The following is a 27,932-nucleotide window of genomic DNA, read 5'->3' on the forward strand; positions in this document are numbered from 1 at the left end:
TGTTCGTTTGTTTCTTCCCGATTAGAGTGCGTCGGGGAGTACCTACGTTGCTGGCTCCTTTACAAAAGAAACCCACGGCTGACGACTCTCACAGCCTTTGAAAGCAGAATCCACTTAAACGCTCAAGATGGCGTCTGCCTCTCTGCAGCTGTGCGTCTCCACCCACTCAGGGCGGAGGTTTGCGTCATGTGATCCTCCCCTCTCTGGCCCCGCCTTCCGCCGCAGTGCCTGACGGGAGGCGGAGAGCGAACGAGGGCGTCGGCCATTTTGTGTCTGTTTCCTGTGGGAGGCGGTGGTGGCCGTTGGGTCGGAAAAGTGAGCGATTTATTTCCTCGTTTTCCTGCTTTTTTCTCCTCCCTTTAATTTTCCGAAGGGACGCAGCTATGGGTCGCAAGAAGAAGAAGCAGCTGAAGCCGTGGTGCTGATATCCTTTGTCAGTTGGAAGTCGAGGCCGAGCGGGGGTGCCGGTTGATGAGGACTGGGACCTGGAGGCCCGGATTTGTCGTGTGGCGGGGAGCGCTAGGGTCCTAGGCCTCAGTGTGGGTGGCCTGGTGGCTTGGAGGCTTGGATTAATTTAGGAAGGTTTCTCAGAAAATGGGAACCAGAGGTCCAGAGGCTCTGGCGGGTGTAGGACTGGACTCGGTGACTCAGGAGGATCTCGTTTGGTGCGAGCGTTGGCCCACGGGGAGGCGGCCTGGACCCTCCACCAAGGGCAGTGTCCCCGAAGAACTCTTAGGCCGGTTGTTTTGGTGACGCTTCAACAAAGGGACTTTCTTCCAGTGTAACATGCTAATTGGCTCCATGGAGGATTGGGAAGAGCTTCCGGAGTTTGTCTCCTAGTTAATTTATTTTAGCCGGTCGTTTAATCAAGGTTCAAGTTAGTCCGCCCTGGTTTTGCGCACCTCTGCGTCCCGTCCTCCCCACCCTCCCCACCCCGGGTGTAACCCACAACTGGCTTCCGTATCTCACCCAGAGGCGCCTTGAATCCGAAGGAAGCATTCTCTTGTGGGGCGGAGTTTCTCGTCACTGTTGCCCAACTTTGTAGGGCCAAAAAAAAAAAAAAAACAGCTTTCTCTTTAGAAAGGAAAAGTTGTTAAAATGTGGCATCTTTTTAATACTTTCACCGCAAATGTTAATTTCCTTTATGTTAAAGTTAATTTAGTCTCGTACTTAAATAGGTGTGTTACAGAAATAAAATTTATTCATTCTAGTTCAATAATAGCTTAAAATCGATTATGCGTTTTTAAAAAATGTTGCTTATGGGAAAATCTTGAGTGGTAAGAATTCTAAGCATTGTAGCCTTAACTCATCAGAGTTAATACATTCTCTGACACCATAAATTAGTACGAAGTTACTAGCAATTTTATGGCTTGTTCAGTCGAAATGCGTAATTATTCTTCACCATACAATTAGGTGTTAGACTCGAAATATTGGTGAATTGGTAACATTTCAATTGTTTTTATTTCCTTTATAGCTAATGAATTTTGTATTGAAGTGATTTTTAATTTTTTAACATGAATTTGGGGACTTAATATGGGAACCTTTTGTGTGCACTCATAAATGTTAAAATATTGAACAAAAGTCAACGTGTCTTTTCTATTAAACAAGTATTTTGCAAAATTTTGCCAAATACTGAGATGAGATGTATTTATTTGGGGTTGGTGAAGAGTTGGGTTTCTAAGAAATTGGAAATAGGAGACTACATGATATGTAATCCATATGGTATTATAAATGTGAAAATAAAATTTACTGTAAAATGCCATTTGGTTTTAATTGTTTTGATGCCATCCCTATGATAGTTCTTTTCATTTTTTAATTAAAGAGGTGGAGTTCCACTTTGTTGCTCAGCCTGACTCTAAACTCCTGGGCTCAAGTGATCTTCCTGTATTAGCCTCCATGTTGGCACCACTCAAGATTGTTTTGGTTGTACACTGTCATTATTGTACTTTGTACCTTAACAGTATCGATCAGGTATTGTAATAGAGATTTTGATGATGAGAAGATCCTTATACAGCACCAAAAGGCAAAGCATTTTAAATGCCATATATGTCATAAGAAATTGTATACAGGACCTGGCTTAGCTATTCATTGCATGCAGGTAAGGATTTTCTTTTCTACATTTAATTTTTGTCCCCTAATGTTGAATTTGTCATTGAGAACTACAGTTTTTTTGTTCATTGCAATAAGATAATCAATTTGCTTAAAACAACTCAAATCTATTCTTTTTCTACTTTTTCTTTGGTGTTAGGAATGGATTTTAAGGCCTCATACAAATTAAGCATATGTTCTATCACTAAACTACATCCCCAGCCTCCCCCAGTCTGTTCTATAACCATCAAAAGAATAAATTGACTTTGTGTGTAAAGAAAGTTGATATTTATATTAATCTTTAATTATTAGTGGGACTTTTCGCTCTAGGTTAGGTTAGCAACAGTTACATTGAGATCAGAATAGCCTGGAAATACCTGGAGTAGAGAATAAGGATTGGTGTTTTAAATTTTGTGGGCATTCTGGCTGTATGAATTAATATGTCATTAGTTTCCTCACTGACTGCCATTGAATGATATATTTGTTATAATAGGTTGCTTGGGGCTAGGCTTATTCCACAGGCTGTTCTAGGACCTATTAAGAGTGGCAGTATTGCATTTCTAGGGTTTTTGAGTCTTCTCACTATGAGATAGCAAGAACTTTAAAACTTATATTTTTATGATTCTCATTTAACATTATTTCTTCTACTTTTGCCAAAGCTGCCTTCTACTTTTTTTCAGAGCTGCCTGAATTTTTTGCTAAATAAGAGAAATGTGAAATGAGTAAATCCCTATGCCTTAAGAACTACTTACTGTTGGCAAGGCAGGGAGACAATGCTTCCCTCAGTTTAAGAATAAATTTACAAAAGGGTTGGGCATGTAACCTAGTGGTAGAATGCTTGCATAGCAAGTACAAGGCACTGTGTTATGTCCCCAGCACTATAATAATCATTTCTATTTGGCAAGGCGAGGTGGTGCCTACCTGTAATTCCTGTGACTCTGGAAACTGAAACAGGGTTGCAAGTTTGGGGCCAGTGTTAGCAATTTACCAGTACCCTTAGTAGCTTAGTAGGACCTTTTCTCAAAATTTATAAAGAGCTAGTGATGAAGCTCCATGGCAAAGTGCCCCTGGGTTCAATTTCTAGTACCAAATAAATAACTTTTCACTTAAGTGCTTTATTGTAATAGCAATTCAGTATCTATTTAAAATTGAGAACCTACTACTTAATAGACTCATAGTTGTTCACTGCAGCAACTAGTAGTTTCATGCAGCTTAATTTTAAATTAACAATTTATTTAGAATTAAGTAAAAATTAAAAATTATGTTTTCAAGTCACTTAGTGACATTTTCAGTGGTTAATAGTCACATGTGGCTGTGGATAACTGTTGATATGGTAGATATAGAACATTTAATCACAGAAAGTTTTTATGGAACAACACTGCTAGACATTGTAGGTATACAGCAGTGAAAAGTCTGCCATTATGGAGATTAGATTTATGTTGTGAAGGAGTATAACCTCTAGATTGTCTTAAATTGATAAGTGATAGAGAAAACGAACATAGTGAGGGCCATAAGGTAGGAAGGAAAGGCCTAAATTAGAAGCTAACATCTGATAAGATCTGAAAGGAAGTAAGCAAGTTTCCAGGGAATAGGAAATGAAAGCCCTTAAATACATCAGAATTCTCCTATACTGAAGGAAACAGAAAGGGCAGCACTGTGTTACTTTAATTTTTTTTTCATTCTGCGTTAAATGGATTTGAATAGCAATGGAACATGCTGATACACTACTATTTGTTTAGGTACTAGGGATTGAACCCAGAGGCACTTTACCACATTAACTTTACCACTGAGCCACATCCCAACCCCTTCGCTTTTTTTTTTTTTTTTTCAGTTGGAAACGGACACAATAACTTTACTTATTTTTTATGTGGTGGTGAGGATTAAACCCATGACCTCACACATGCAAGGCAAGCACTCTACCACTGAGCTACAACCCTAGCTACCCACCAACCTTTTTTACTTATTTTGGCACAAGGTTTGAGTTGTTTAGGGCCTTGCTAAGTTGCTAAGGCTGGTGATCTTCCTGCCTCAGGCTCTCAAATTGCTGGGATTACAAGAGTACACGGCTGCACTTGGCTGATACACTTTTTAAAATGATCATTCTGGCTGGAGTGTTGGAAATAGATTGCAGAGTGCACTAAGATCAGTTAGGGGAGCTGGGGTTGTGGCTCAACGATAGAGCATTCACTTAGCAAGTGTGAGGCCCTGGGTTCCATCCTTAGTACCACATAAAAATAACAAAAAATTAAGGCATTGTGTCCAACTACAACTAAAATATAAATATTAAAATAAAGGACCAGTTAGGGGACCTAAAATATTCCACATGAATTAAATGGTGATAGACCAAAATTTGATGATAGATTAGATATGGGGTATAAGAAAAAAATGAGAAATTAAAGATGACCTTGAGGTGTTCTCAGCAGTATGAAAAATGACTTCCCATGGAGTGAGAAAACTGCAGGAAGAATAAGGATTAGGGGGGCTGAGGCCATAGCTTAGTGGTAAAACACTTGTGTAGCATGCCTGGTTCATTTATTCCCCGGTATCTTGTGTCCACTCCCCCCACCCCAAAAGAAGCTAGAAACGAGGATAACGTGTTTTTTTTTTTTTAAAGAGTGAGAGAGGAGAGAGAGAGAGAATTTTTTTTTTTAATATTTATTTTTTAGTTCTCGGCGGACACAACATCTTTGTTGGTATGTGGTGCTGAGGATCGAACCCGGGCCACACGCATGCCAGGCGAGCGCGCTACCGCTTGAGCCACATCCCCAGCCCTTCTTTTGTTTTTTTAAAGATGGAATTTTATAGCATAACAATATAATCCATAGTGAAATTCAAACAAGCTTCTTTTTTTATTTTTTTAGTTGGACCCAACACCTTTATTTCACTTATTTTTTTATGTGGTGCTGAGGATAAAACCCAAGGTCTTGCACGTGCGAGGCCAGCGCTCTACTGCTGAGCCACAACTCCAGCCCCTTTTGTTTTGTTTTTAACATGGTAGTTTTGTCATAATTTTGAGATCTACTTAACATGCAGTTGGAGATGTTACATAAGCAGTTGAATGTATGGAGTTTAGACAAGTTGAATTGGAGATAGGAATTTGAATTGGAGATAGGAATTTGAGGGCATGCAGGATGGTTAGTTTAAGGCTTGATAATAGGTGTACTTTTCCTAGGGAGTATAAGTTCCGTGCTCTTTCCGCGACTCCCCCCATTTAGAGGTCAGAAAATTTTAAATAATAATCTAGGGAGATAGATTGAAATGAAGGAAAATCAAGAGAATAATGCCCTGGAAACCAATGAAAGTGTTTCAAGGAGCGAGTTATTTAAGAGGTCAAATATTGGTGGAGGTGAAATAATAAAGAGAGAATTGATCAAAATGGAGGTCATTAGTCAAGACAGGAGTGATTTCCTAGAATGAAGAGAATGAAAGCTTGATCAGAATACTTTGAAAATGGAAGAGGAAGTAGAGGCACCCATGCCATTTTTTTTTTTTTAAAGGAGTTGTGCCTTGGAGAAGAGCAGAGAAATAGAATGAAAACTAGAAAGATTTCTAGGAATTTGTACTTTTCCTCAGATTTCTGAAGAATTTCATACTTTTTTTCCCCCCCAATGCTGTGGTGGAAATTGAACCCTGGGCTTCACAGACTAGACCAACACTTTACCACTGAGTTACATCGCAACTTGTTGACAACATTTTTTTTTTATTCAGTGCTTTTATTTATGTGTTTGCGCAGGAACCTCTGAAGTAGACATTGCAGTAAAATCATATGTACCCTAGCTTTAAGATGGTCTGTAGTAGGTTCTCATCAATGCTTGGCCATATTTTTTTTTTAACCAAAGAAAGATGATGCTTTTTTGGCAAAGTCTAAGAAATCTAGTTCTGGGTATACCATAATGGGAGGATTTTAAGCAAATCGTTATTTTTCTTCTAGTATATATATGTTTATCATTGACCCTATCACTCAGAAATGTACTGATGTATGTGAATGTAATTGTATTTCTTTCCTTTTTTTTTTTTGGTGTGGGGATTGAACCCAAGGGTGCTTTACCAGTGAGCTAGATTCCTGGCCCTTTTTATTTTTTTGAGAAAGAATCTCTCTGAAGCTGGCCTTCAACTTGCAATCTTTTTGTTTCAGTCTCCTGAGCCACTGAGATTACAGTTGTATGCCACTTCACACAGCATAGTTGGATTTCTTTAAGAATATGAGTTGCTTCATTGCACTTAATAAGAATAGCACATATTCCCCCAGAAACTTAGGAGACAGGGTCATTAAATCATTTCTTATAGTTTATTTGTGGATCTTTTAGTGATAGCACAAGGAAAAGCTGTTAAAGATTAATTAGGTACTGAGATAGTTTCTAAATTTGATTTGCATGTTACATTTTATTGAGATGTTTCTAAGGAGAATCCACTTATTTTTTTTTTACAAAAAAAAAAAAACTAAAAGGGACTTGCTAAGTTGCTTAGGGTCTCACTGGGTTGCTGAGATGGTCCTTGAACTTGTGAACCTCCTGCCCTAGACTCCTAAATTGCTGGGATTACAGGTTACTGTGCTGGGCTTTAACTTTTTAAAGGTACCTTTCTATAAGTGTCTTGAGAGGAAAGAAAAGCAGTATTTCTTGGCAATCCCAATCATTAGCCTAAATCAGTTTGAGCATATATCAGGATCACTTGGAGGAACTGTGTTTGTTAAAACATAGGTCACTGGTCACACCCAAGAATTTTAGATTCAGGTCTTTGGTAGAACCTGAGATTTTGCATTTGTGTAGTAGGCTTCTGATTATGGTGATAGTCTAGGCAACATATTTTGATATTCACTAGCATAAACAAAAGGCTTTTTGTGTGTAGTGGCAGGCTGCTTAGGAATTGAACCCAGGGGCATTCTACCACTGAGTTACATCCCCAGCCCCTTTTATTTTTCATTTCAAGATGAAATGGGGTCTAAGTTGCCCAGGCTACCTTCAACTTGTGATTGTCCTGCTTCAGCCTCCCTGGTAGCTGGGATTATAGGCATCTCCCACTGTGTCTGGCAAGTGAATGACTTTTGCTGAAAAAACCAACTCTGTATAAGGATATAACCATATATTGTGAGTTATTCATGTTTGAGGGTTAGAAACATTTGAACTTGCAAAAGCATACAGGGAAGAAATTATAATAACTTCCTCAAGTAATTATTAGTTATGGGTGGTGCTAATTATAATGTACATTTTCTTGTTTGTAACTGTAAGCCAGACTCTTTCTTGGAAATTTTATTCTAATTTTTTTTTCTTTTTAAGTGGTGCTGTGGGTTGAACGCAGGGCCTCCTATGTGGCTAGGCAAGTACTGCACCTCTGAGCAGCATCCCTCTAATTTATTTTATTTTTTTTTATTTTTTATTTTTTTTTAAAGCGAGAGTGAGAGAGGAGAGAGAGAGAGAATTTTTTTAATATTTATTTTTTAGTTCTCGGCGGACACAACATCTTTGTTGGTATGTGGTGCTGAGGATCGAACCCGGGCCTCACGCATGCCAGGCATAGCGCCACATCCCCAGCCCCATCCCTCTAATTTAAAAAAAAAAATCTTTTTAGTTATAGGTGGACACAATACCTTTATTTTTATTTGTTTTATTATTATGTAATGTTGAGGATCAAACCCTGTGCCTCACACATGGTAAATAAGTGCTCTACCACTGAGCTACAAACCCAGCATTCCCTCTAATGCTTAGTATAAGACTGTTCGGCTAGGGATATAGCTCAGTGGTAGAACACTTGGTGTGAAACCCTGAGTTCAGTCTCCAACACTACACACAGAAGAAAGTACATTTTATAATCTTTAAAAATTTTTTTCTAGTTGTCAATGGATCTTTATTTATATGTGGTGCTGAGAATCGAACCCAGTTCTCACACGTGCTAGGCAAGTGGTCTACCACTGAGCCACAACCCCAGCCCCCAATCTCATAATCTTAATTTAGACATGAAACATTATTCCTAAAAAGATTTTTATGAGGCACTTTTGTGTATTTACTGAAATTTTTGTTTTTAATGTTAGGTGCATAAAGAGACAATAGATGCTGTACCAAATGCAATACCTGGGAGAACAGACATAGAGTTGGAAATATACGGTATGGAAGGTATTCCAGAAAAAGACATGGATGAAAGACGACGACTTCTTGAACAGAAAACTCAGGGTAAAAAATAAGATGATTATTATTTTTTTAAATATATCTTCACTTTAATGAGACTATTACTATTTTTAGTGTAAATTTATAGATGTAAATTAATAGATGATAGATTTGTTCAGAACTCCAATTTTGAGTTAGTTTTCCCCCTTACATTTATGTTTAGTGGTTTTGTTAGACTTGGAATTTGAAGCTATGTACTAACTAGATGGTAGAAATTGTTATTAATCTATTTAATCACCTATGTTTTTTATTTTGAAGCGAATTTTTTATCTTGTGGAGACGTCAGACTTCTTTGTCATGGTTGACCCTTTTTTTTTGGTACTGGGAATTGAACCCAGGGCATTCAACATCTGAATCACATCCCCAGCCCTTTTAATTTAGACATAGGGTCACACCGAGTTGCTTAGGGCCTGCTGAGTTGCTGAGGCTGGCTTTGAACTCATGATCCTCTTGACTTAGCTCATTCACTGCCACCATGCTTGGCTCATGGTTTACTTTTTATTTGGAATAGAAATAAAATTTGGGGATTGAACTCGGGATGCTTCACCATTTTGAGATGGTTTTGCAAAGTTGCCAAGGATGGCCTTGGACTTGGAATTCTCTTGCCTTAATCTCCTGAGATTCTGGTATTACAGACTCCCAGCTAGAAAGCTTTTTTGGGGAAGTGGGTACTGGGGCTTAAACCCAGTGTCCTTAATCACTTAGCCACATCTTCAGTTCTTCTTATTTTGAGTCAGGGTCTAAATTATTGAGGCTACTCTCAAAAACTTGGGTTGATCCTGCCTTAGCCTCTCAAGTCACTGGGATTACAGGAATTCGCCACCATGTCTGACTTAACTGTTTTTTGAGTAACTTAAGTAAAACTGACTTAGGATAATCACTTTTATCTTTCATAGGATGTTAATTCTCCTTAATATAGAGTAAAGGCAGATTTGAATAGTGGAGAATAATTATTGAATTATTTGAAGTTAAATGTCCTAAACTCATTCACTCTTTTTTAACTATCAGAAATAGTAATTTAAATTTTCTTAGCAGAGAGTCAAAAAAAGAAGCAACAGGATGATTCTGATGAGTATGATGATGATGACTCTGCAGCCTCGACTTCATTTCAACCACAGCCTGTTCAACCTCAGCAAGGTTATATCCCTCCAATGGCTCAGCCAGGACTGCCACCAGTTCCGGGAGCACCAGGAATGCCTCCAGGTACCACATAGGGTTTCATAAAATGTAACATTCTTTTGATTTTATTAATATGATGTAGAAGTATTGTTTTTGTTCCCCTAACTCTTTAATATTAATTGATGATTTTTTTTTTTGGTTGAAATTCTTATTTGTAGGCATACCTCCACTAATGCCAGGTGTTCCTCCTCTGATGCCAGGAATGCCACCAGTTATGCCAGGCATGCCACCTGGGTAAGAAAACTTTTAATTGTCTTGTGGGCTTATGCCTAGTAATAATATGTTTCAACTTAGGTATACTTTAAGTAAATGTTATTTTGCATTTTTGTTTCTAGAAGGTATGGGCTCTTAAGTCTTAACTTTGTTTAATAAGGGGTCAATCAATGAATTTAAGGTATAAGTTTGCCTCTAAAGAGAGTAGATTTTTGGGTTTTAGTATGTAGGCAGCCATCTGCTTCAATTGCATATGCGGTAATTAAAGTAGTTGGTTGTATATTTGAGTTTCTGAGATTCAGAACTATCCTTGACACTTTATAGTTGTGAGAAGAAGCAAACTCTGTAAATGATTGTATGTGTAGAAGCATCAAAAGTTAAGGTTAAGATGAGGTGCTCATGCCCATCACTTTTACTTAAATATTGTTGGATGTGAGGTAAACAATACACTTTCCCACTGTATTTTGAAAATCACAGTTAGATTTTGATTTTGTCATACATTTTCACAGATTGCATCATCAGAGAAAATACACCCAGTCATTTTGCGGTGAAAACATGTAAGCATCTCATTCATAATGTAATTCAGGAAGTATAATCATAATGTCATTTTTTTGTGTGTGTTTAATGATATCTATTCAGTTGGCTTCAGAAATTTTCTAACCTTCTCTAGAACTTAAAAGTTGCAAGCTGCTTGACACAGGTCTCTTAAAAAGAGGGAATTAAAACATCTCTGAGGAAATAGACCCATTAAATAAAGCATTTTCTAAATGTGTATTTTCCCCTTATTGCTAAAATTAATGGGACCTGATAGTAAAAGTGTTTGTGTTTAAGGAAGAAAATATATATTCTGACAAATTTTTGTATATTAATGTTTGAATATGATTGAATTTTCTTTTAGTTAGAATTTATGTATAAAGTTAAAACTTCTGATATAAGTTCTAAGTTGTGGTATTGTGTCTATCTACGACTCTTTTAGTTGTGGAGCTGGGGTTGTTGCTCCACAGTACAGTGGGTGCTTAGCGAATGTGAGGCCCTGAATTCAGTCCTCAGCACCAAAAAACCCCGTCCAAAATAATAATACTAAACCAAATTGAAAAACTTCTAATTTTTTAAAAAATGAATTATACACTGATGAAGGTGAACTTTTTAAAGGAAAGAAAATAATGTAGGTTTTGGTTGTAACTCGTGGTTTAATGTTAGATAACTTGTAAATAAAAATTAGACAATAGTGAGTTTGCTTTTGACAGTATTAATTTTGGTGGTAGGTTTTCCTTGCCTTTCCAAAACAAAAAATTCTTACTTTATAGTATACATTAAATATTTTCTTTTTGAAAAATCTAGCAACTCTAAAATATATTTTATTTATGTTCTGTGAGGATATTTTTCAAGTGGAATAAAAGATTTTGCTTTCCAATACACATTTTTGATGAGGCCTCCTGTACATGTTAAATATTTTCTCTCTATAACTTTGAATGTTTTGTCAACAAAGACTGATTTTCTCCCCTTTACCGATAAACCCAAGAGCTTGCTGGCTTTTTTTTTTTAGGATTTATTTTGATAGGACTGTTGTGCATAGTTTGTTTTTTCAGCTTTTTTGATTTCAGTATTAGAGGGCAAATTCGAATCTTTAGCCAAAATATTTTCTTATAGTTTAGCCAAAATATTTTGGATTTGGCCAAAATATTTTCTTATGGTTTATACTGCTAATTAACTTTAGTTGTTTTTTGAAATTTGCTTTCTAACAGAATGATGCCAATGGGTGGAATGATGCCACCTGGACCAGGAATACCACCTCTTATGCCTGGTATGCCACCAGGTATGACATGTTAAACAGTTTTCTATATTAATATGACTAGAATGCTTTATTCGTAAGTTTCTTGTGAAGTAGACGTATAGGAAATAGATCAACACACATTATGCTGAGGTATTTGCAATAATTTAAATGAATACAGATAATAATTGTTCACAGGGTAGGGTTGTAGCCCAGTGGTAGAGCACTTGCCTGTCATGTGTGAGGCATTGGGTTCAATCCTCAGCACCATATAAAAATAAAAAAATTAAAGGTATTGTGTCTATCTACAACTTTAAAAATGTTTAAAAAATAATTTTTTGTTTACTAACAAAGTTGGTAAAAGTTATACTACAGAAACTCAAACCCATTAATAATGGGTTTTAGTAAAAATAGCTTAGGGTGTCCAAAGGAATAACAAAATTTATAGGTCCTAATATTGTATGGCTTACGGAAATTTTACTGTCATTCACATTAAAGTTTCAGAGTTCAAGGAAGATTTAAAATGTATGGTAAATTGAAATAATTCTGATGACTGAAATAATTATATATATTTGAATACATTTACTAATTCAGTTATATCAGTAAGCTTAATTGTCATTTTTGATCATATGCCAGTTCTAGTATTATTTTCTTCTGTTACTTTTTGTTTTACTGGGGATCAAAGGGGCACTTTACTGTTCAACTACTACAGTTCTTTGTTTTTTAATTTTAAAAAAATATATATTCAATTTTATTTTATCCTTATTTATTTTTATGTGGTGCTTAAGATCATACCCAGTGCCTTTCACATGCTAGGCAAGCTCTCTACCACTGAGCTACAACCACAGTCGCTATTATTTCTTTTTTTCCTAATATTTTTCTCTGGTGCATTATAGTTGTACGTAATGGTGGGATTTGTTGTTACATGTTTGTACGTGCACACAGTAGAACTCTTTTTAGTATTTTGAGACAGGGTCTTGTCATGTTGCTGAGGCTTGCCTGTAATTGATGATCTTGCCCCAGACTTCCAAATTGTTGGAATTACAGGTATACACCACCATGCCTTGGACTCTATAGAGTTGTTCAGGAGTCAATTAGTAACTTTCTAGTATAGAAACATTTTTCTCTGAACGAACTGTTTCATTGACTGAATTCCCCACTACCATTTTTTCTTCAGGTATGCCCCCCCCTGTTCCCCGTCCTGGAATTCCTCCAATGACTCAAGCACAGGCTGTGTCAGCACCAGGTATTCTTAATAGACCACCTGCACCAACAGCAACAGTACCTGCTCCACAGCCTCCAGTTACTAAGCCTCTTTTCCCCAGTGCTGGACAGGTAAGGTGAAATTACTGCAAAAAGTGCTCTTAAAGGTAAAGCATAGTTGTTTACAAAAAACTTTGAAATTGTCATAGGTTAATTTTTTAAATAAAAATTTAATATAATTAAATATACTAAAAAGTGGCCTATCCTTTTCCATGTTTACACTTCTTGACTTTTCAACCTATTGAATGAAATCAGAGATAGTTTTTTTCCTCCCGTCTTGTAATTCTTAACTGAATTAGAAATTAAAATTGAGTTGTGATTGGTGATACAAGCCTGTAATCCCAGTGGCTCCGGAAGCTGAGGCAATAGGATTGCAAGTTCAAAGCCAGCCTCAGCAATTTAGTGAGACCTTAAGCAACTCAATGAGACCCCATCTCTAAATAAAATATATTAAAAGGGGGGTGGGGTGGGCTGAGGATGTGGCTCAGTGGCTAAGTGCCCTGGGTTCAATCCCCAGTACCAAAAAAGAAAGAATTAAAGTTGATTTCTGGAGACTTAAATACATACTGTTAAGAGGCCCTCCTTTCCCTATTTAATAGTAAGTAGAATGAGGCCAAAGATGAAAAGTCCTTTAGAGGTTAGGAAATAATTTATTGGACTACTCTTATTAGAACTGTGGTAAATTACAATGCTGCAGTCATGCTAGAAGGACATCATTTAATGGCTTTATATTTCCTAGTGGTCTTGTCTTCCTTCAAAACTTTCTCCAAAACATAAGAGATGTTTGTGTTATATGCAGTATAGATATAATGGTTGGGATCTTTGCTTTTTTTCAGTTTCATTCGGAACTAAGCACATGTATTTAAGTTCAGGATGTATATTTATTATTGGTTCTTTTTTAAAATTATCTCTTTGATGTTTTCTTGTATCACTTTTTTTTCCTGTTTGTGGGTGCTAAATTAATAAAGTGTCCTTTAAGCATATTAATTATGTTTTGTGGTGGGTGGGGATTTTGTTTATTGAGAATGTGAAACTTTTGTAAAAATCTTTTTGTAGAGAGGCATTGGTGAGGATTGATGTGTCCACAATAATACTTTTTCTCAGTTTTAGGTATCAGTTCTTGAAATATCTCAGTGGAAAACACAGTTTTGTTAAAAACAAAACTGGTTAACTAGGTTTATTCATGTCAGTTTTTTTTTTTTTAAGGCTCCTTCTTTCACCATGTTTATTGTAAATGCATTAACTGCCTGCCTCTTAAATGACATTTGATTGCATTAAATTTTGCATTTACAAAAATGCAATCTATACTAAAAAGTCTGCCACATGGCTTATTTCACCCATTTGTTTGGAGACTTTTCATTGTTTCCTTTCTTTTATGCTACAGATGGGGACACCTGTAACAAGCTCAAGTACAGCTTCATCCAATTCAGAAAGTCTGTCTGCATCTTCTAAAGCTCTGTTTCCTAGCACAGCACAAGTACGCAGGAAGTTGCAGTTTAAAATTGTTGAAATGGCTTTATAACTTAACCCTTTGGACCCTACATGAAAATTAAATTATCCTTAAAATCTTATGTTTTATTTTTTTTAAAAGTAAGATTAATGTCATTAATAAAATCAAATGGCTTTGGAAAATCTGAATTTATATTAACAATCCCAAAAAAGTACCCTCAACTTCTATGGTTCTAAAGGGTTAAAAGCATGTAAGCAGTAAATGCATTATCGTGGCCAATGTATTCTGATGCATGGTTTTGATTTATGCTGTTTAATGCATCACATACAATGTAAGGAAAGTAGTACTCTGCATATAGTTCAAAAAGTTGACCTGTTTGACGTTTTAGATGTTTGGCATTTTAGAGAGTAACACATTTGTTTCGTGAAATTCTTTAGAAGAACCTGCTAAATTATAACCCTTTTGTCCATGAGAATCTCTCTAATTGGAGAGTTTTGAATTATTGTATAAAAAATGCTAGTAAGGACATAACTTTATTATGTCACCATTGACAATACTTTTTGTGCCATACTTAGTAACTAAAGTTTATCTGAACTTTTGTATTCTTTAATTTCTTTTTTTTTGAGCTGCTTGAAAGATTACCTTTAAAAAACTATTTTAAAAAAATAGGTCTGTTTATAGATTTTTGTTACGTGATACTGTATTTCAGCTATTTGAAATAAACTTTAATTTAGAATAAAGTTACTAGTTAGGACTGTAGAAGGCATCTGAGAAGTTACATATACAGTCATCTTGTTTTCTAATAGTCTGATATGACTTTAATCCAGTCTTTTGATATGGGCTGTCTTGAATTTTGTGAGGCATTTATTATATGTTAACTTTTGTTTGGATTTAATTTAAATTTTGGTACTTTAATGTATTTTAAGTTAATCTCATAGATATACTCAACTTTGGGTTTTGAAGTTTCATTAATGAAAAATTGTGTTTTACAGGCTCAGGCAGCTGTGCAAGGACCTGTTGGTACAGATTTCAAGCCCTTAAATAGTACCCCTGCAACAACTACAGAACCCCCAAAGCCTACATTCCCTGCTTATACACAGTCTACAGCTTCAACCACTAGTACAACAAATAGTACTGCAGCAAAACCAGCAGCTTCAATAACAAGTAAGCCTGCTACACTTACAACCACCAGTGCAACCAGTAAGTTGATCCATCCAGATGAGGATATATCACTGGTAAGTTGTTTTCTATGTCTTTACTAGCAGCACTTGATTTTTAATTTTTACTCATTGGGTCTGATTTAGTGGTTCCAAATGGTTGTTACAATTTTGATATTTAAGAAACCACAAAATACTCATAAAGTGGATGGATTCTACATGTTGTGATTGCTTCCTCCCTCCTATTTCTAAAAGAAGGTAATAAGTCAGTTTCTCAACTTTCTTAAAAATCATTTTAGTTAGACATAAATCTGCATTTATTGACTAAAGATACAAGTATGAGGTAAAACCTGCAGATCCTTTCAAGCCCACATAAAGGAATTTATTTCAATAGAAAGTTTTTTAGTCCCCCTTTTGTTGATGATACTGTGATTAAACCAGAAATGTTTTGCTTCTGAGCAAGGTCTGAAGCCTGTTTTAATTTTGTTTAGATGGAGGCAGGGTCTTCATAAGTTGTTCAAAGTGTGCCTCAAAATTGTAGTCCTTCTTCCTCAGCCTCTTAAGCAGCTGGGATAATAGGCACGTGCTTAACTCCTGGCTAATATTTAGAATTTTCATAGCAGTATTTAAAATCTAGACAGTTTCTTGTTGAAACATTTGTCATTCCTGTGAAGTTGTTAGTCGTGCTTCAAGTATAAAAATAGAGGTTTTTTAAAGCATGGACATTTCAGGTATTTGAACTGGTTTGTGGGGACAAAAATAATTGGTGGATAGTAAGTATAAATTTTAAAACAGGTAATTCTTATTCTGTAAATTATAAATGTTTTACGTGCTTGCCTTAATGCTTGGTGGATCTCTCTGCATACATGTGTTTAACATTGTTCTTATTTTTATTCCTAGGAAGAGAGAAGGGCACAGTTACCTAAATATCAGCGTAATCTTCCTCGACCAGGACAGGCCCCAATCGGTAATCCACCAGTTGGACCAATTGGAGGTATGATGCCACCACAGCCAGGCATCCCACAGCAGCAAGGAATGAGACCCCCAATGCCACCTCATGGTATTTTTCTCTTTTTATTGCTTTATTGGATTTTAGAGGATACACATAAAATGTTATCTGCAAAATATGTTGAATTTATAAGTACAATGCACTGACCAAATCAATCTTTTTTTGTGTGTGTTTTAAATGTTTTTTTTAGGTCAGTATGGTGGTCATCATCAAGGCATGCCAGGTTACCTTCCTGGTGCTATGCCACCGTATGGGCAGGGACCGCCAATGGTACCCCCTTACCAAGGTGGGCCTCCTCGACCTCCAATGGGAATGAGACCTCCTGTAATGTCGCAAGGTGGCCGTTACTGATCTTGCTTCATCCAGTTTAATAGGTTTGGAGATTAAACCTTTTCTCAACTTGTGCTGTTTATATAGCCGAGCTTCCGTCAATAAGGCTTCATTGTGACTTTAACAAACATTATCTTCCCACATACCAGGAACTATTGGACATTTATTTTACATGGGAAAAATTATTTGGAATAATAAAGCAGGAACTTTTCCTGAGGTTGCAATTTATACTGTATGGCTTCTTTTTCATGTTTCATCTAGGTTTTTAGAAGTGAAGTATAGTAAATTTGGTTCGTTAAATTGTGAAGGCGCTGGAATTACATGAACATACCACCTTAATAAAGGCAAGTTCTGTAAGCTTACATTGCTATTTGTAAAGTTATGCCTTCACAGCATTTCAGATGCTGTTGGACTTCATGTCCCCAACCTAGCTTGGTGAGGGCTGTAACTGTTTCCAAGTACCTGTACATTGGAAGTCTGAATGTGTAACAATATTTAATGTATTTAGAGTTCCTCATGTTGCAGGGTTTAAGAAATCTGACCCACAAAGGTCATGTGACTTTTCTGTACTGTTAAACTTCATTGTAATAAAATGAGAGAAAAATTTATGCCTTTTTATTCATAACCCAGCTGTGGACCACTGCCTGAAAGGTTTGTACAGATGCATGCCACAGTAGATGTCCACATAATAAAATTCACAGTTACCAATGCAGTTTTGATACATCATTGAATTCTGTCCTTTGAGTAGTAGATTGTTTCTTAGCTGCATGTTTTAAACTGAACAGTTTATATAGAATTGTATGTTGATATTTCAGTTAAAGATACATATATTAATCATTATGCAATAGGTTTGAAATCTTCATATTGTCACCTTTCCACACCCTTGGGTGTCATCAGATCTCATAGATATTTAAAATGTATAAGCCTTAATAGTTCTTCCATTAGCTATTTAGAGCCTAGTGCCAGACTCATTTGATTTCATGCTGATTATTTTTGAGATTTCAGTACTGCATGGACCTCAGAAGCTTTTCAGGTACAAACTTCTAGAAGCTTAGATGCATGCAGTAATAGCTACTTATGTTAATGGGTTGTTATATGTTCTTCTGAGTGTAGTACTGTGCCTCTTAGGGTAGTTGACTGACAATTTTTAAATTTATTAGGTTCCTAGAAGGTAACATTACTTATTTGATTAGATGGATACCTTCTGTTATTAAGCCTACTTGGCGTTACTGTTTTTATCCTTGGCTAATTTGAATATTATTGTGTTCTAATAGAGAACTTTCCTGTAGAGATAACTGCCATTTTGCAGTATTTTGTGTTGCAAATCTTTTATAATATAGCCCTTGTTGGACTTTTTGTTTTTCCTGATCTCTTTAAGTATGAAATAATCCACAAAGTAATTATCAATGAATACAAGTGGAGTTTCTCTAATTGTAAGCCTTCCAAAAAATGATTACTTCTTAAAATAACTTACATGAGGTTATGGGCAAAAGGTTAAAATATAAAGTTTTAAGGCAAAAAAGGCTTTAACTTTGTAGGAAAATGTTTTTAAATGTTTACTCAGTACAGAAGAGTTTGTATTTAAGTGACAGGTTTTGGTCATTCAAAATCATTTCAAGTATTTTAAAGCTGAATGATTTTTTAAAAAATGGTGCTGTTCTCTTCTGATATGGCTTCTGTGCTCTGGTACCATTGAGGTGCAAAAAATTCCATACTTTGAAAAGACAGAATCCATTTATCATCAAGAAAGCTTTTGCCAGTCCCACACTCCTTTCCACTGTTTGCATAGCTAAATTGTTTTGTAATATGCATAAGCTTCTTAGATTTGACCACTTTGTTTTTTATACTTCCAAAGAAAAAACTTCGTTGAAAAGTATTTAAGGTAAAGTGGCCTGATTAAGAATGATTAATCATTTAGAATGATTAAATAGGAAATGTTCTCCCAAATCAGTGTCAATAAAGGATTTCCTATATAGATTTATCCACAAACTTCATAAGAGTTGGTAGACCTGTTTTAAAAATTGTGTAACGCTTTATTTGCATTTTATGAGAAGACCAATATTTTATAGCAAAGTTTATTGCTCTCTGGGGTCCAAAGGGATAAAAAAAATTAAATGAGTGATAAAATTCTAATAAACAATTAATTGCTGGTGTTATTCATGGCATTTAAAAAATTAAGTACATGATCTTTCCTGTACCTTGTAAGTTATGTGGCTCATAGGTGATATCCATTTAGTGTATTTAATCTGTAATTTTCATGCACCTAAAGATGATTAAGCTTCTAGAAAATACCTTTTACCTAACTGCTTCTGGGGTCCTTAGTGTGGTTGAATCTTGAGTGGGACAAATTATGTTGAAATAACTCTTTGACTTGTGCTTTTTTAAGTAGTTGATGAAGTTGAGTCAAATTGAATTTTAATTGTCCTACTTTGGAGATTGGATGAATTCAGGAGGCACTGTGATTGCCATTATTGAGGAAGTTATAAATAAGATTAATAGAACTGGCAGTTTTGGCTCTTTCATCTACTCCTCTTATCACCCTTTGTAGAAAAGCAAAAATAATATTTTGTCTGGCACTAGTTTCTATTTTATAAGATTTACTACTGATGATAGTAACAAGACCGGCAAATGAGGATCAATTTTTGAGTGACTGCTGGAATTATTTCATTTGAATTTGTGTTTTAGAAATCTCTCACAGTGTTTGCCGTTAGATATGGGAGAATACCTATTCCATTGATCAAGTTATGTGTTGAACTCAGTTTAATTAAACTTATATAGGGGGAAATCCCCCTTCCCCAGGAAAAAAAATATGGGCTCAAAATGGAATTGTAATAGATAAAAGAGCTGCTCTTTTCTCCTTTGCTTGCTTGATCATTGGGAATTTTTTTTTTAAATTTAATGCATGTCTTTTAAATTAATTGGGTAATGTTTTTCTAAAATTAAAATTTTCTTCTTCCTATAGCCCTGCCATAGGACAGGCTGAGGCTGAGTCTCAGTGTTGCCCTGTTCAGTCTGAGGCAAGTGGGATTTATTTTATTCCTTATAGGGGCTTTCACAGCTTTATGGCTGTTGGATATTTATGTCCCCAAACTTGCAGCAAGTTTGGTGAAGGCCCCTAAATTTAATTAAACTTAGGATTTTTATATTCTTTGGGCAGAGAAGGCTCTATATTAATATTCACGTTTGACTGTGGTGTTAACAAACAAATACAAAGTACTTTATATTACATAATTAACAGCCTCAGTAAAGTTTATATTATTGTATTGAACCTTAGTAAATTGACAATTTGACATTCTTAATTTGGAGGCATGAAATGTTTCATTCAAAATTTTCACTGTCATTTCTAGGAAAATCTTACTGGTTATTTTCTCCTCAAACTATTAAATTTAACCTCAAGGATAAGTTAATTATTGAAACTGCCACAGGGTACTGATATATGTTATTAATCTTAAGCTTATACATTGACATCAAGGTTGAAAGGTCATCTGTAGAAGTTTGTGATTTTTAATATTTTCAGACCTCACCACATTAGAGCAAATGTTAATGTAGAGCCCTGTGAAGAGTGGGAAGGTTGTATGTCTTTGTGTGCTTGTGTGGTATGTATGGGTGTAGAGTACACATGTGATAGAATAAAAGGGTTTGGGTGTTACAGACCTGTCAACCTGGATAGTTTAATAATTTTTAGGAAACCAAACTAAAATTGGATCATGTGGCAAAGTTACAACTATATTAAACTGGTTTTGGAAATGATTATTTCATAGTTCATACTCACTGAGCAGTGTTTTATGCAGTATGCACAAATGAATAGTATCCATGTTTGTTTCCAAGCAAGATTTGCTTTTATTTGGTGAGAAAAGTTGTATGTCTGTGTGTTTTGTTATAGAAGATAAAGAGAAAATTGGAAGAGGGGCCAAAACAAACCTGGGTTATGTTTGTTCCTTCTTGTGTGTTAAGACACCATCCTAGCCAGATAGCATTTCCTCTGAACGAGAGCAATTAACATATAGTATGACATAGACCTGTATTGTGTTTTTATTCTTGGAAACTTAAAAATCATTAAAAGAATTCCAAATTTGGACCCATTTGTTAGAATACATGATTTTCATTGTAACTGAATCATGGGAATGGATTTTAAAATAGCAAAGAATATTGTTGTTTCAGTGACAAAATAGTCCACTGGAATATTTTATACCAATAATTACATGTTTTAAGACTAATTGGAGATCTGTTTTATATTGCATCCACCATTCTCCAGTATACTGGAATCTCTTGAAGTTGCTTGGCCTAATTCTAATAGTAATAATTGGAATAAATATAATTGGAATAGGCTTTGGTTGAGTACTAGGTGGGGCTTTACTCATGGTGGCATAAGTTGATAATATCTAATTTAAAATATATCATTTATATATTTGTAATTCCATGACTCAGACACAGTTTTGAGAATTACATAATTTTCAGGTAGTCCGTAAAGACTGCTAGTAAAACTTGGTAAATGAAAGAAAATGTTGAAGTCACTTCAGTCAGTCAGCTGATAAAAGTAGACACAGAAGACACTTGTGTTGCTGGGTACTTCTGTAATTCCAGCAACTTGGGAGGCTGAGGCAGGAGGATTTACAAGTGTGAGGCCAACCGTACCAACTTAGTGAGAACTTAAAAAACTTAGTGAGACCCTGTTTCAAAATAAATGCAAAGGGTTGGGGATGCAGCTCACTTGTAAAATGCCCCCGAGTTAAGTATCCACAACTACTACAAAAATACTTGCACTGTTTAGGGAATAAAGAAACATTAAATGTGTACCCTTAATTTTTATAAATCAAATATCTTTTTTAAAAGATGGTGTTACCTACATAGTATTAAAATCTTTGTATGTTCTTCCAAAAATGAAACTTTGTTTTATCTTACTCTAACTTTTATGAAAAGTCCTCCAGAAGGAAACTGTGGCCTATAGGGCAGGTTTTTGTAAGTAAACATTCTGCTAACTACCCTTCTAGGTATCTCATGACAATGAAGTTTGCTTGTTTCTTTTTTACCCTTATTTCTCAGTATATACTTTTGTTTTCTGTCATTCAAATCATTTTTATTACTTTTGTTTTTTATGTGAAGAAACCATCCAACTTTTCTGTGTCCTATTTGTTAGCAAAAATAAGCACTTTTAACTGTATTGTACATGTGGGGTCATGCATATAGTGGATATTCATAATTTTTAATTGCTGAATTTTCAAAACTACAAAATTTTGAGCTCTTATGGATTTAATTTAAGTGAATGTGTAGGGAATGTGTAAGAAGTGGAGAAATTAGGTCTTCAATTTGAACTCCCTAATATTGAATGCATCAAACTTTTCCAAGTTTTTTTTTTTAAAGTTGAATTTTTTTCTGACATGTTTTAAAAGTGATATGTGATATATATGGGGTACAGTTTTCTTAAGTGTTTAAACCTTTACATTTCAAACATTTTAAACATTCTTGAATGGCATTTTTGTTAGGATATAGATTAAAGTAGTATTTTTAAGAAAATGTCTTCAGTAAGACTCCGAATAAGCACTGTTTCTTCCTCTGTGTGTACATATTCTTGCATAATGTTTTAGGCTTTAAAGGAAGAGCCTTTCCTTTTCTTCCCAACTGGGACAGTTTTTAGTTGAAAACTAAATTAGTTGGAGCCAGGAGCAGTGATGCCAATCTCTAATCCAGTAGTCCTGGAGGCTGAAGCAAGGACGATCACCAGTTCAAAGCTAGCTTTAGCAACTTAGTGAGGCAGCACAGTGAGGTCCTGTCTCTAATAAAATACAAAACAGGGTAGGGATGTGGCTCATTGGTTAAGTGTCTGTAGGTTTAATCCCCAGTACCAAAAAAAGAAAAGTTTAAATATTTCGATCTATTTCTCTTTAATTTTCAGTTTATCTCATGTTTTTGCTAAGCAGGATGTAGAAATAATATAGACAGAATTTTACACCCTTAAAAAGATTTTTGTTGAAACTAATTTTGAACAGCTATTGGAACCAAATTAAACATTGTATTAAATCAAGACTAGCTCATTAAATGGAAACTTTAAATATTAGGTTCTTTAGGAAGCAGATGAGAATTTTTTTTTGTGTATGCTTTAACTTCAGAGGAGACACATGTGAGTACTTTATTTGACTACTTGAACCATTCCCCCAGTTGTTTTAAATGCTGCAATGATGTGTAAGGTGTTAGGGCCCAGTTTCAGTAATGTACTCTGTGTGTTTGATAAGGAGTTTGTGTAATGCTGTGTTTGTAAAAGATGAAATTCTTATTGGCATTTTTAAAGCCCACTAGATTTGTTTTTAGGTTGTTTTTGTTTTGTTTTTAACTATTAGCATGTTAAAAGAAATTGTGTGTCTTCGCCATTTCTAAATTTTAGGAACTGGTTATAAAATTCATTGATGCCCAACTTTGATAAAAATGAACAATAAACCTGGAGTATAGATCAGTGGGAGAGCTTGTGCTTTAGCATGCATGAGCCCTGGATTCATCCCTAGTACCAAAAACAGAAAAAGAAGAATGAAGAATGTTTCCACAGTTTATTAGACACAAATAGTGATTATGGGGGAGGAGGGAGACCAGTATATATAGTTTTTTTAGACTTGAGAACCTTAAGTGTAATGAAAAGTAACAGCATTTCTACTGTTTTATTTTTGAGGTTTTACCATATTATCTCCATTGATGTAAATTATTATTAGTGTTTTATTTATAAATATCTTAGTCTTAGAAATCAGAATAAGGATTTGCAGTATCATTTCCCAGGCTGCTTAATTACCCACATAGCCTGAGATAAAAATTATCATAGTTCCTGTGAGTTTGAATCAGAAACATAATAGGTAAATGCCATATTCTTTTTACCTATTAGCTTGTTAGTGAACTTTAAGGAGTAAGTAATTGAATTTACTTTTCAGCTCATGTTTTAAAAATTTTAAAATTACTAATAATATGATTCAATTTTCTTGAAAATTAAAAGCTTTTAAAAGTTGTCTCTGAGGAACCATTTCTAATTTTGAAGTAATATATATGCTTAAAATATACTCATTCACTTTTTAGGGTAACCAAAATTTCCAGCACAATTCACCTATTAAAATACATAGTATATTAAAATTGAGATGTATTCAAGAGATATTTAGTATTAACAGCACATGCTCATAAGGTCACGCTAAATTTAGTAGTCATTGTAAGTGGTTAAATTTAGGGAAGAACTCTAAATGTATAACAGACTCTGAGGAATTTAAATGCACATTGACTTTTTAAACTGGATTGAACTCCTCAGTTTAATACAATTTGTGTTTTTGTTAACTAGCAGCAGAATTTCAGCATTTGCTACTTACTGGTAGAGAAGAAAAATCCCACAGCCCTGCCAGTACAGGTTAGTTTAATCTGTAAGTACCTGATGTTCCTTTTTTTTCAAACATATCCATATAACCCACACAAAGAAGAAAGCTGTGCAGTTACTTACTGTGAGTATAACTAATAAGAGAATCCATTGGACACTTTTCACACACTCAATACTTGGGCCAAAGTAGTTCTAGGTTTGCTATCTTCAGTTGTAATAAAGGTTTAGTAAATTATGCCTTTATTATATGGTCTGGGTTGAACCTGAGTAGATAAATTGTACATAAAAGAAGAGGAGAGTGAAAGTTTCAATTCTCTCTGCCTTTATTGGTATATACTATGGAATCTCCAGGGCGCTTCGGGTCCAGGGTCTTTTGCATAGAAGCTTTTCCATAGTGGTTCTCATATTCAACTTTTAGTTTTTTGGAGTATGAATCAAACTAAGAAAAGAAAAGCAAGTTCCCTCACATCTAGCAGTGAAAAATGGTGTATTATCATAAGCCTGAAGTTTTTTTAATACTGTTTTTTTTTTATTTTAAATGTTTTTAGTAGCAGTTGTAATTAATTAAGTGTATATATTTTTTTTGTTCATTTTCTTTTGGTAAGTTATAATCTGTTTACCTAGGTATACCAATGTGGGTCAATTTTACTTTGAACCTTATTTTTCACGTTAATGTTGAAATGAAGGCTGACTCCCTAGCAAGAAACCTAGCCAGATTCTCATGTAATCCCCTTGAGGGGCAATAGCAGGTTTGAAAGATAACATTTTTATTAATTTTTTTTTTTGTTTTCATTTTACCAGAGTTCATTGACTCATTCTTAAAGCGATTGTCTTTAACCTTCAAGTATTGTGCTTTTGTGTTTGATACAAACTGAGAACACTGAGGAGGGAGGAATAAAGCATACAACTTAATTTCTACCAGATGGAATCATCCTGTCTGTAACATTGATACTTGAGTACATGGTTTCCTCCTCTTCAAGTGTAATGATGTTTAGTTTGAGATGTTCTAACCATAAAACTAGCTAATCTTATACTTAAGAAAAAAAAAACTGGGTGGTGATTACCACCCTTTATTACCATCCTTTATTGTATCTTGAATTCATGTGTTCACATTAAAATTTTAAAAAATCCTTAGTGTATCAATTGGTGACAAGTTTTAAGATAGCCACCTTTTTTTTTTTTTAATGTAAACTTGCCCAAGGGCTACAGTTTCATTGCCTTTCGCAGTTTAATCTGTATAAGAAATGGTGTAGATACAATGGAAATGGTTTTCCTTAAAACCATCTCTTTAAAGCTGCCTTTCTGGTGAGTACTACTTTTATACTATTATGTACCAATTTTACCTTTTAAATTTAACTGAAATGGACATTAATCAAAGAGGTGAGCAATTCAAATTTCTTGATTTCTTCGGGTATTACTTGAATCTGAAATACTAAGATGATTGTTTTATTGCTAGGCATTTCCCTGTTACTCTTGGTTTACCTTTTTCTAACCGTTAATTAACAGGTTAAGTACAAAAACATTTAATACATAAATCATTTTCTTTTGGTTAGTTGAAATAGTGTTTTTACTCAAATCCCTCTAGCACTTAAGAAAATCTTTGTAAGGGTAAAGTTTTCTTTTTAGTTTATAGTGAAAATTTTTTCTCAATGCTTTGATTCTCACATTGCACAGGTGTAATATTAAAATACCAGAACTTCTTTCTCTTCTTGTTAAAGCTGTTACTGCAGTTATTCATGAGTAACTAAGATGGAGGATAGAGTAAAAGGAAGGTTTATCAGAATTGTTCATGCAGACCAGTTTTCAAGGTTCTCCTTGAGGCTCAAAATTGTTAAGCATAGTAATTCTTAAATCATTCTCTGCATGAAAAACTTGGTTAAGAAATACTGATTTCTGGCAACTTATATATCAGTGAAAGGCCTGGGAAGATATTTATTATTACTTTTGCCCCTGTTTTATCGTTACCAAATTATAACACGAAAGATTTCTTCCTATTTTTTAGCCACAACCTAGATAATGTTGTTATATCCTAAGGGTGTTTTCATATTGTAATTCCCATTTTGACCTTAATAGTCAACTGTGATGTTTTTTAGTATGAGCAGTGATAGTCTTCTAAAGTAAATCTGAAGTTAATAATCTGAGTGTGTGATATGGTAATGTATTCTTCTAGATAAGTACTCAACAAAGTATGGACCCTCAATTTGTGTCTTTAAGATTAAAAATGAAGTAAAATTCTAAGGAACTCTGTCCTTTCCTAGCAGGGATAAGCAGACAGTGAAAAATTGGTAAGTATGTAACTTTAAATGCATGTAATAGTGATGAGAGTAAGTCACCAGTTTTCCATAGTATGTGATAATATTTAGAACTGAACAAGAAGTCTTTGATCTCCTTTGTGACTTAATGTAAATGTCTTAACATTTTTACGAAATTCGTGTTGCACAATGATTAAAAATGAAATGTACCTTACTCATTTTGTCCGTCTTTTTTTTTTTTTTTTAAGTTTGTATGGTGTTTTAAATACTAATTTTCTATTTCCAGCTCTTTTCAGGGTAGAAATAAGTGGCTGTTAAAGAAAATATCTTCAAGAAGAATTATTTAAATGTCTTTTTAAAAAACCCAATGATGACTTTCAGTTTACTTAAGTCTTCTGTTTTTCAGCTCCAGTTTAAACTGACAAATGGAAAAAAAAAAAGTTTGTGCTTTTTCTGGAATATCATAGTAATCCGTGCATAATAGCAAAATGGCATTAAGCCAATGTGTGATTTGCATAGAGATAATTTTTATTATTTCAATTAATTTATTTTGGTATTTGGGATTGAACCCAGGGGCACTTAACCACTGATCCACATCCCTAGTCATTTTTAGTATTTAGTTTTGAGACAATTTTCACTAAGTTGCTTATTAGGTCCTTGCTAAATTGCTGAGGCTGGCCTTAACTTTACAATCCTTCTGCTTCAGCCTCCAATGTCACTGAAACTATAGGCATGTGCCACCATACCCAGCTAATGAGGCAATGTGTTTTAACTTAATGGAGAAAACACGTCCTCACTACCGGTTGATTTTTTTCGTAATAAAAAGATGATTACTTCAACAGGAAAAAATGCCTGACTTCTGGGAAATATGTCCATTTTATTTCCAAACTAGCATTTTGTAAAATGGTACAAAATCCCAAAGGGTTTTAGGAAAAAAGAGGCCTGTTTCTTAGACTGTAAGCTTCAGTTGTACTGCAGGGAAGTCTCTGGAGTGATACGTAAATATATTGTATTGAGGATGTGAACAAACCACATAAAGGAGAATAAATGGCTAGTCCATAAATGTGTTTAAATGTCTGGCTAGCCAAAAGTCTTGGCTAATGGCATTTTTAAGTTTAACTTAATGAGCTCAGTGAAGGAGGTTGTTGAATCCTGGTCTTTTAATTTTTCCAGCATTAAAACTGTAATTCCTAGATTTTGTGGAAGGGTAAAGTAAAAAAAATTTCTTGCACAAGTAATATCTTGATGTATCACCTGGTTAATACCTAATAGCTCTGTAAAAGAAGTGTGTGTGTGTGTGTACTTAATTTTTGTCTACTAATAGGATTTGGGGAGAGATGTTCATTAGTATATGTAGCCATAAAATAATTCATTGTACCAGAACTTGGTGGACTGGGGATGTAGCTCAGTGTTAGAGCACTTGCCTACCATGCATAAGACCCTGGGTTCAATCTCCAGTACAGTATATTAGAGTTCAAAAAGGGCATTGAAGTTTTTTGTTTGTTTTTGGGGTGGTCTGAAGATGTTTACTATGCTTTGAGTAAGCCAAAACTACATTTGAAAGTGGTGCTTTATTTTCGTATCTAGTGATTTTTAGTTTGTTTTCATCTAAAAATTGATGATTAGTAGGAGATGGTGGACTGTCTCCCATCTTTCCTTACCAAATCTTTGAGTGCCTGTTATCCACAAAGATGAATAAAATTTTTTATTTATTATTTGA

The 27,932-nt window shown here is 34.8% G+C and overlaps 1 protein-coding gene across 11 annotated transcripts; it reads left to right on the top strand.

The window, feature by feature from the left end:
• Positions 1-251: 251 nt before the first annotated feature.
• On the top strand, positions 252-27,932 carry Znf207 (zinc finger protein 207). 11 transcript variants are annotated; one of them, XR_013344045.1, is made up of 14 exons: positions 252-423; positions 1,971-2,098; positions 8,117-8,255; positions 9,282-9,452; positions 9,587-9,662; positions 10,151-10,198; positions 11,387-11,457; positions 12,590-12,747; positions 14,060-14,152; positions 15,118-15,360; positions 16,183-16,342; positions 16,482-16,965; positions 19,584-19,638; positions 23,928-27,932. XR_013344045.1 is itself a non-coding variant. In XM_077801376.1 (13 exons), exons 1-12 carry the CDS (start codon positions 384-386, stop codon positions 16,640-16,642), a joined length of 1,488 nt encoding a protein of 495 aa, XP_077657502.1. In that variant the 5' UTR covers positions 252-383; the 3' UTR covers positions 16,643-16,665; positions 16,883-18,311. The 11 variants fall into 11 exon arrangements, 8 of the variants coding, with proteins under 8 accessions (XP_077657502.1, XP_077657501.1, XP_077657503.1 ...); XR_013344046.1 differs by having other exon boundaries at positions 23,931-27,932; XR_013344047.1 differs by having other exon boundaries at positions 16,482-16,665.

The sequence above is a fragment of the Urocitellus parryii genome, chromosome 7, assembly GCF_045843805.1.
Source record: "Urocitellus parryii isolate mUroPar1 chromosome 7, mUroPar1.hap1, whole genome shotgun sequence".
NCBI classification, from domain to species: Eukaryota; Metazoa; Chordata; class Mammalia; order Rodentia; family Sciuridae; genus Urocitellus; species Urocitellus parryii.